The sequence below is a fragment of the Alexandromys fortis genome, unplaced genomic scaffold (assembly GCF_014885135.2).
Source record: "Alexandromys fortis isolate MF-2015 unplaced genomic scaffold, M_Fortis_MF-2015_v1.1 scaffold_375, whole genome shotgun sequence".
Classification (NCBI taxonomy): Eukaryota; Metazoa; Chordata; class Mammalia; order Rodentia; family Cricetidae; genus Alexandromys; species Alexandromys fortis.
The window spans coordinates 252,256-262,915 of NW_026068279.1; the positions used below are offsets into that span (position 1 = coordinate 252,256).

Here is a 10,660-nt window from a genome sequence, read left to right on the forward strand (position 1 = left end):
GACCGAGGGGAATTACTGAGAAAGAATTTCCTGAGAGCGCATGTAAGATGTCTGCTCTAGCAGAGGACCCAGGTTCCTTCTGAACACAGCAGTTTACACTCATCTGCTCCTCGTTCACAGGGGATCTGGTGCCCTCTTGTGGCTCTTAAGGGCACTGATGCATGTGGTGCATAAATGTGGGGGGGAAGAAATTCTTACACAGAGAACAAAATGGAAAAAATAAGTAGAAGAAAAACATTGTAGGGAGGGGGAGGGAAATGGGAGGCGGTGGCGGGGAGGAGGCAGAAATCTTTAATAAATAAATAAATTAAAAATGAAAATAAATAAATAAAATAAAAGAAAAACATTGTAGCTTTCGAGGCTGAAATAAAGAATTTAAAAATAAACTATGATGCTTCTCATGCACTTTAAAATGCTTCAAAAAAACCCTGGTGAGATACAGAGAGTGAGAGGGACAAATAGAAAGGAAGTGATGGCAGCAAATGCTAGAAAAACACACAGGGGGCTGGAGAGATGGCTCAGTGGTTAAGAGCACTGACTGCTCTTCCAGAGGTTCTGAGTTCAATTCCCAGAAACCACGTGGTGGCTCACAACCACCTATAATGAGATCTGGTGCCCTCTTCTGACCTACAGGCAGGATACGGTATAAATAAATAAATAAATCTTAAAAAAAAAACACACTCAGAGATTAAAGAAGGAATATTAGGGCAGTGGTGGCGCACGCCTTTAATCCCAGCACTTGGGAGGCAGAGGCAGGTGGATCTCTGTGAATTCGAGACCAGCCTGGTCTACAAGAGCTAGTTCCAGGACAGGCTCCAAAAACCACAGAGAAACCCTGTCTCGAAAAAAGAAAAAAAAAAACCTGCACACAGGGATCTGTCTGTCACTGTAGCAACGTCTTCATGTCTGCATGACTGGAGGATGCCATGTTGTGGGAATAACTGTGTCAAGGGTCTATTAGGGACAAGGGACCTTGGTCTGTTTACTTTTGAATATTACACCGGTAATATTCAGCGGGTTGCATGTAGATGGGAGTGTGGGCACAGGATCTGTGTAGATGAGGATGTAGCCAATGGCTATGTGTAGGTTAGGATGTAGCTTCTGGCTAAATGTACGTGAGTAAGTATGCCATATTAAGAAACCTAGTTGAAGCCGGGTGGTGGTGGCTCACGCCTTTAATCCCCCCAGCAGAGGCAGGCAGATCTCTATGAGTTGAAGGCCAGCCTGGTTTAAAAAAAAGAAAAGAGAATACCTAGTTGATTTTCCCAATAGATGAACAATTTTCACCCAGAGACCACATATAAGAGTAAGCACATATAAGATTTGCATCAAAAATCATTTAATGGTATTTGAAGTTTTTCACAATGCACTTAGATTTGCTGATACAAGCTCATCTGTCTCAGAGTTAATATGCACGAAGCTATTTGAAGAAATTCAAGGGCTACCACAGTCACCCATCTCTCTGGAATACCTCATGATCAGCACGTGAGGGTTCTCCTAAGGATTAAAACAGCCTGACTATGAGTTAAGAATTTATATTTTAAGTGGTATAAATGGGACAGCTCTATACTTTTTGGAAAGGTCACACATTTCTTGGCAACAAGTTTCCAAGCTGAGGCAGATTCAGATCTATGAACTGCCAGTTCCATTCCCTTAAAAGTCAAACGTGCCCCACACAGCAGTGTTCTAACTGTCTAGGTGCTGGACCCACACACGAGGCCTTGCAGCTCACATAGCTGCCCTTTGCCACAATATCAACTTATCTCCTTAAATATTTGTTGTCTGTGTATCCAACAAGGAAGAGATAGAGATTAATTCCAGTGAAATTTAATGTGAATGGTATCATAAGGTGAAGAACATAGAGATGTGTGTGATGATAAAGTCTTTGACCAGTGTGACCAGCATCTGCTGCATCAGCTACCCAAAAGATGGAGGTTTTCCTTAAAGCAATGAGCACGTAAGGTAGCAGTCAGCCACTTAGGAAACAGGCTCCATTTTTCTCCTGTTCCTGGTTTATCCTGACTGTTTTAAGGGGACACCAAGGAAGTGTGACCTTTCCCATAACTACTGCTAGAGCGAGAAAGAGACAGGATGAGCTGAAGTGGAAACGCACAGCGGTTAGACTCCACAGTTCTTGACGTACTTGGAGAGATCTTGGTGTTGACAGTGGGTTTTCCATGCCACCCTGTGGAGGAAATGGGACAGGGGAGAAATGGTTAAACTTCCCTCCTCTGTCACACACGTTCTCTAACCTTGGGGAGAAGCAGTGTACCAGTGACTGTAGTGATAGGAGCGGCGAGGCTGCGTCCCCGGCACCCGGCCGCACGCATGGCTAGCTTATGCCCGAAATAATTACACGGAAACTGTATTCTTTTAAACACTGCCTGGCCCGTTATCTGTAGCCTCTTATTGGCTAGCTCTTACATATTAATCTAATCCATTTCTTATAATCTGTGTAGCCCACGAGGTGGCTTAGCAGAGAAGATCTTAACCTGTGTCTGTCTGAACTTCTGACTCAGCTTCTTTTCCCCAGCATTCTGTTCTGTTTTCTCTGCCTACCTAAGGGTTGGCCTATCAAATGGGCTAAGGCAGTTTCTTTATTAATAAGAAATCACTCCCTCATCAAGTGACACTAATGGTGATTGTTTCTGGGCCAAGATCTAGTGTGGAACACAGCTACAGCTGCAGGCAGAAATGGCTACTGAAGATGGAGCTGTGTCTGCAGGGCAGTTTATTCCTCCCTAACCTGAGCAGAGCACAAGATGCTCACTGTCAATGGGATGTCTCAGGAACAGAACAGTAGCTCATTCTACAAATAGTATGGAGGACTGAGAAGAAAGTATTCATGTATAGGATTCTCAGAATTCAGGGAAATCCCCTAAAACTAACGATGTAGAGAAAGGTCCCAGCTGTGCCTGCAGGGCTCAGAATGACACTTGGGCCTCATTAAAGCTCAATGCATAGAACAACAGAACCCACAGTTTCCCCTTCCCAAGTTCCCACATACCATGCTCTAATGCCTTGTGGGTCCCTCACAACCCTCTTTGCACACTTGATGGCTTGAGTGATGTTATCCTGGAGCAAAGCTGAAAGACATGGGTCAGAAACGACAAGGATGGTTAGAGAAGCATTTAGTTCAGATCCAGGCAGCTTTCCTCTGTGACACTGAGCAGAGAATACAAGAAATTTCTTCACAGCTGTCCATGCATCTGTGATTACTGGAGAGAGTGTCTCTTGTTTCCATCCACTTGACATGGTATAAGTCATTTTATTTCTCATTTCTCAAGACCCTGGGTGATGGAATAGACTTGAAAGTAGAGTGTTCTTAATATTGCATCACTGATAAAAAGTAGAGAGCACACTGAAGTAACGAGGAGTTACTGGAGGCTGTGTGACTGTCAGCTACCATGGGGGAAGTTCCTCTTCCTTCTCACACTGGAAATTAGAACATGCTAATAACAGTCACCTGGGTCTACCATTGGAAAATTCATCCTAAGAAAACAGATACCGCACAGATGGCTCAGTGACTAAGAGCATTGGATGCTCTTCCAGACGACTTGATTCCCACCATCCACATGGTGGCTCTTTAGTGTCTGTAATGCCAGTTCCATTAGATGGAAACCCTCTTCTGACTTCCACAGGTACCAGGCACACAAGCAATCCTATGTGCAGGCAAAACACCCACACACATAAAGATAAATAATACTTTATGAATGCAAACAATGCACAAGCTTTGGGTGAATAAAGTTCTTCCTAGTAATTTATTTTTATTTATGTATTTATTTTATTATAGTATTCTGTCTATGTGTATCCCTGCAGGCCAGAAGAGGGCACCAGACCTCATTATAGATGGTTGTGAGCCACCATGTGGTTGCTGGGAATTGAACTCAGGACCTTTGGAAGAGCAGGCAATGCTCTTAACCGCTGAGCCATCTCTCCAGCCCCCTAGTAATTTATACCAGCAAAATAAACAGAGCCAGGTGCTCTGACACTCCAGACCTGATGCTGTACAGCAAACTCAGGCTGAAGAGCACTGGGTGAGAATTGTGAGTTCCATTCCCAGCAACCATATGTAGTCTCATAACCATCTATAATAAGATCCTCTGACTTCTTCTGGCATGCAGGTAGAACACTGTAAACATAATAAATAATTTAAAAAAATTTCTATACTTATTTGCAATGTTTTTAACATAGAGAATATTTGTACTGCAAATTTAGTCACTCTTTAAAATGAGAATTCAGGTTAATATTTCTTACTATGAACGTAGTTTTGAGAAATAACATCTCTCGAACTTATGCAAATATAATTTGTGTATAAACAGCAAATCTTTACATGTTTCTATGTGAGTACATATGTACGTTATATATCTCTACACGAACCTACAGAATAGATGTATAATCTAGAAGAGTATTTTCTAGAGGTTTCCAGGTATATGAACTCTCTAAATAGGCAAACCAGGAGTGATATTCCTCTATCTCCGTGGATTCTAATCCATTTCAATGACTGTGATGAGTCTACAAAGCACTTTTGCAGATAGGCTAAGGAGATGACAAAAATATTCCACCATGTATTTCCCTTGAAAATTTTAACAACCAAATTTAGCAGAATAGGAATTAATAGTTCACTGGTTAGTGCCTGGCTAAAATGTACCAAGTCTTGGGTTTACTTCCAACACTGGAAAAATAGAACGACATTGGCTGATTAAATTCATGCACAGAAATTGCACATTACTTCCACCATGGTATGAATTCAAGTTCTTCCATCCCAAGCCTCCATCCTGTGTGCCCCATTTCTTGTTGATAACATGTTTCTTCTTAAATACACAAATCTATGTTATTTTGTTAGATGAGATAATGTCCATATAGGAGTTAATTGTTTGAATATGCAAACTAAAGCATTTTAAAACAAAATCTGGTACTAGTAATTCACTCTAAGATCTCTCAACATGAGGAGCACATCAATACATACAAAAAGGAGCCAGCTGGAAAAAAATTCCAGGACTTAATGGTACCCTGTCATATGAGCTTTATGATAGTAATATCTTCATTCCTATATGCTAGAAATCTTTATAATAAAAATCTATTAGGTTAAAACGCCCTTACAACAATATCCATAACTAGCCATAAATAAACTGTTAGAATGGAAATCTTCAGAACAAAACACCAATAAGGCCACTTACAATTAGTCTTTGCAGATATATATATATATATATATATATATATGCATGCTATAAAATTCATGCTATAAAATGACAATTTGTTGCAAATATTTGCTTTTATTAATTTTAATTATGTGTATGAGTAAGTGCATGCGAGTATATTTTTAATGAAAACATCAAGTTTTAATGATACCCGCTATTTATTTTTTGATTTTTCTACTATTTTAATATGTATGTCTCTGTGTCTGGTGGTATGTGTACCTACGAACCTGTACATGTGTCTATTATTATGTAGAATTCAGAGGACAGGTACAGGACCTGTTCCTTAGAAGCAGTCCCTATTGTTTCTTAGATAAGGTCTGCCATTGGAACTGGCTTACAGATTAGGCTATGCTGGTTGGCCAGGGAGCCACACGGATCTGCCTGTCTTTGACTATGCAGGCCTGGTCTTACAAATACATGACACTCAGAAAAAAAAAAAAAGACATCTTTAAATTTGAAGGCAAATGAATAGATCTAGGAAACATCATATTGAGTAAGGTAATCGAGACCCAGAAAGACAAATATCATATGTACTTATTCATAAGTGGCTTTTAGACATCAAGCAAAAAAAAAAAACCCAAAGCAAACAAACAAACAAAAAACATCCTGCAGTTCACAATCCCAGCGAACCTAGACACTAAAGAAGACTCTAAGAGAGACATACATGTATCTAATGGGAAGTAGAAAAAGACAAGTTCTCCTGAGCAAATTGGGAGCATGAGGATAATGGGAGAGGGGAGAAGGGGAGGGGAGAGGGAGAGAGGGGAGCAGAGAAAATTAATAGCTCAATAAATTCAATAAAAAAATACAAATACAATGATTTTATTACAAAAAAAGTGAATTTCACCAAAATTTTTGTGGATGCTGAGGGTCAAATTTTGGTTTAGGGGACTCCTGTCTGAGCTCTCTTCCCAGGCACTATTTGGTTTGTAATTCAGGGATTTTGAGGTGGAACCCAGGCCCTCTGGCTGGTAGGCAGGGCATTCTATCAGCACACTATGCTCTAAGTCTACTGTCTTCCTGGCTAATTTTGATGTGAATGACAACGACTTTCTAGCAGTCAGGACAGTCTGCCCAGGTTCCTGGTGTACCTTCAGTGCTGTCTCCTGCACTAGGAGCAGGTGACTTGTTTGCTCTCTGAACTAATCCTGCCCTGTCTTACCGCTGCAGGATATCCCACAGGCGTTCACTGCTTTCGGGGTTTTGCCATCATTGCACCAGTATCGGCTATTGATCTGAAATATCCCGTAGTCGGTGCTTTGGCCTCCAGAGTTGTAGTTTGTAGCCTTTGTGTTAAAATTGCTCTCATGATGAGCCAAACACAACCCTAGAAAGAAAAGAATATTCATCAGTAAGCGGCGACACCAAATGATTTACACTGGATACCAAATTAGCTTCTTCTCTTGCTGTGTTTTACAAGTGATTTATTTATAACTACAAACATATGATTAAAATATAAAATATGATACTACAAGTTCAGATCAGGTCTGGCTGTGTTCCTCAGGGAAGTCCCTGGTCTCAATGATCCTCCTGCCTCTGCCTTTCAAGTAGGTAGAACTGTTGTCCCTTGTCCGCCAGTGAAAAATTTCAAGTGCTCCGAACAGAATCTAGTTGAAGACAAATCGATTTACACTGAGAATAAACAGGATAAGGTCCTTTCAAAATATTTGATTATATGAAACAGACACAGTGGTACACAATTATATTCCCAGCAGTGGTTAGGTAGAGGCTGGTGACTCTGTATGGATTTGAGACAGCCTGCTTTACATAGCGAGTTCTAGGCCAAACAGTGCTATAGAATGAAACCATTCCCCCTGCTTCAGAAAATAAAATAGCCATTTCTTCCACTGTTTCTCCTCCTTCCATCTATACTCGAAACCCCTCTGCCAGAAATAGACTCATGAAGAATAATTAGGTGAATTTGATAAATTAATATCAAATACATATGCTAATAGAATATTTCCTATGAGAAAACTAAGGATTTCCTAAGATAATGCTCTAATAACCAAAATGAATTTGCATGTTAAATTAGAATTCTTTTTTCTTTCTCTGTGACACTAAGTATCCTAGATTTGCACAGAACATGCAATCTCCTGCCTCAGCATCCCATTGCTTGAATTCCATGAGTGTGTAGCCTCACAAATGGCTGATGAGAATATTGAAAGCAATTAGAATAGAAAAGGCTATTCTGCAATCCAATCAAGTCATACCTCCATCAATCCACCCAGACATCTACCCAACCATGTATCCAATATTCATCCATCCACCCATCCATTCATTCATCAAATCTTCCATTCATCCACACGTGCGTCTCTCGGATCACTTGTTCATGGACAATTAGTTATTGAGTACTAACTGTCTTAATCTAATCTGCAAACCACACTAGTTATAATGTGATCATGGGAGTAAGCCACGAACAACTCTTCTTCATCCATGTCCTCCACTGTGTAGGATGAAAGGCCATCTCAGAGTGAAGAACACACTAAATCATTGCGTCCACAGTGTCCGACATCATTTCAGCAGCCTCTAGGGGAAATCGGATCCCTCTGCCCTACAGAGGAAGTTCAAAAAGCTTGGAAACATTTCTCTAAAACTCTCCATACCATAGTGAAAGACATGAAGACAAATGTCAGTCACTCCAGCTCTGAGTCCTCCCTTGTATTCTCAGCCCCTGTGGACTGTCGAGTCTGAAGCAACCTGAAAACCCAGTGACGCTCTAAGAGCGCCTCAGGTTCTATTATTGCCTTAGCCTGGCACAGATGTCCCCTCCCATGCTCTCCTCACCCAGTGTCTGTGATGATAAAGACAAATGCTGCTGTTTTCAATCAAACCAAGCCAAGCACATGGCAATCCGACAAGCTTATTGACTCTGGGTCCTGCTCTGCTCACTCATCGCTTTCTTATATGTTCTGCAGGGGTTGTTTGTCTGAGAAGAGACTTACAGTCTGCCAGGCTGACTCCCTTGTAGCCATCCATTCCGTCTTGTTTCAGAAGTTTGGCTAACGCGCAGCGTTTAAAGACCTTCGCGTTGACAGTGACAGAAAGCAAGAGGAGCCCTAGGGCAAGGAGAGCCTTCATTTTGCCTGGAAATCAACTCAGCAGCTGCCTGGAGCAAACTGACACCAGTATTTAAGCGTCTTTTAACTCCCTTCATCCTCTAGTGGTTTGGGGGATCTTCCCTGTGAACTTTGTACAAAGCAGGAAGTTCTTATTGATTCACAAACTTGCAAATCATTTTTTATTTTCTCCCAGTGTTTGAACAGAGATGTTCTGACCTATAGATAATGATGAAATGAGACTGTGTAAAGACTTGGCTCACAGAGAACCAGATTGCATTCTTCCTAAACAGGAATTTTATCTTGAATATGACCAATATAAAGAGAAAAGCGGTTACGCTTTACTGCTTAAAATAAGGTGTGACTATAAATCATATGTCTTTTAAATTTTAATTGTTTTTTTGTGTATTTACCATTTTCTATTGTGTTTTTCACTTCAAACTATTTCACATAGACCTGCCCACATAAATGATCTCTTAGTATTTATCATTATATATCTTTGTTTAATCCATTTCCTTTTGTAGACTTTCTTGATAGTATTATAAATTTTATATTCTTGCAAACTACTGTATTGTTTTTTTTTTTCTGTGAGGGAATGTCTCACTGTGTAGACCTGACTGGTTTGTAAATTGTTATTAGAGTGTACTTGAACTGTTCTGCCTCCTATGTGCTGGGTTAAACCTATGTGCTACCATGCACAGCAACCAGGTTTTTTTTTTTTAAATATTTATTATTATGTATACAATATTCTGTCTGTGTGTATGCCCACAGGCCAGAAGAGGGCACCAGACCCCATTACAGATGGTTGTGAGCCACCATGTGGTTGCTGGGAATTGAACTCAGGACCTTTGGAAGAGCAGGCAATGCTCTTAACCTCTGAGCCATCTCTCCAGCCCCCGGTTTTTTTTTTTTAAGTTACTTATTTAAGCCCTTTCTGAGCATAATCAAAGGAATAGAAAACCAATATACAGGTCATCATTTGATAAAAGAAACAGTGACTTTAAAGTCCTGTAAGCTTTCTGTCCACAGCTAGAGTAACAGTTTAATTCAGAGCTCTGTGTATCGAGTCTTTGTGTCATTTTTTTGACCTTCAGCCCCCAAATAATGCTCTGATGAGCATGTATCCCCTATTAAGAGTGCCATGTAGATTTTTCCAATATATAAACATTTCCCCAGAGAGAGCATGTGAGAGTATACAAAGATGAGTCGTGCAATGAAATCATTTAATGGTTATTTGTAGTTTTCTCAACACCCTTACTATTGCTGGTACAAGGTCATTTGATTCAGAGTTAGTTAAAATGCATGAAGCTAGGCTAAGAAAGTTACGGGCTAGCACAGTCACTAGTCAGTCCTGAATACCTCTTGATCAGATGGGAACATTCTCTTCAGGCTTACAGACTGACACAAGAGTTAAGAATTGGCAATATAAGTGGTCAAATCTAAGAAAATATTTTTGAAAGGTCACACATTTCATTACAGGTTTCTGAGTTGAGGCAGTCTCAGTTTATCCACCCAGAGTTCTGTTCACTAAAAACCCACCTAGCCTCACACAGTGGCTGTTCTTACTGTCTGGGTGCTGAGCCCACACACAAGGCCCAGGAGCTCACACAGCTGACATTTTACCCAAGATCAACTGTCCTTAAATATTTGTTATATGTGTATCTAACTGGGGGAAAGGAAGATTAATTCTGATGAAACCTAATGTGAATGACATCATAGGTGAAGAACTCAAGTATAGAGATGTGTGTGACAATCAAGTCTTAGATTACTGTCACCAGCATCTGTCGCATTGACTAACCAAAAAATGAAGGATTTGCATAAACCAGTGAACACAGTAGCCAGCACGAAGCCTCTTTGGAAAGCGTTTTCATTTTGCTCCTGTTTCTGTTCAAAGCCTGCTTGTTTGAAGGGGAAACTAAGGAAGTGTGACCTTTCCCCTAACTACCTCTAGAACGAGAAAGGGGCAGAATGAGGTGAAGTGGAAACGCACACTGGTTACCCATCACAGTTCCGAACACACTGGGTGAGATCTTGGCTTTGACAATTGGTTCTCCATGCCAGTCTGTGAGGGAAAGGGAGACGGGAAAATGGTTTAAATTGTATCCTGAGCACAAACATACTCAAAGATTTGATGGAAAATAGTGTAAAAGTGACATTAAAGGTGGTTGGGTTCTGGGCCAAGATGTAGCATGAAACACAGGCTGCTTATACCCTAGGTTTAGGGGTACCTCCCTCCCAGGATTACCACATGTTTGCCTCCCATAAATCCTGCCACTCTTTCTGTAGAGGTCACCACACCATGAATCGTGTTTCAGTCAGCATGATGAACTTCCCATAACTGCTGTGAGGACAAGGAGGATGATGTGTCCCTTGGGCCTCCCTCAACCTGATGTCTGGGTACCA

The 10,660-nt window shown here is 40.8% G+C and overlaps 1 protein-coding gene across 1 annotated transcript; it reads right to left on the reverse strand.

Moving 5' to 3' along the window:
- Window positions 1-1,385: 1,385 nt before the first annotated feature.
- LOC126494727 (lysozyme C-1-like) lies at window positions 1,386-8,284 on the reverse strand. Its single transcript, XM_050132138.1, has 4 exons — window positions 8,144-8,284; window positions 6,364-6,528; window positions 3,008-3,086; window positions 1,386-2,185 (listed from the first exon to the last, which is right to left on the reverse strand). Exons 1-4 carry the CDS (start codon window positions 8,277-8,279, stop codon window positions 2,119-2,121), a joined length of 447 nt encoding a protein of 148 aa, XP_049988095.1. The 5' UTR covers window positions 8,280-8,284; the 3' UTR covers window positions 1,386-2,118.
- Window positions 8,285-10,660: the final 2,376 nt, after the last annotated feature.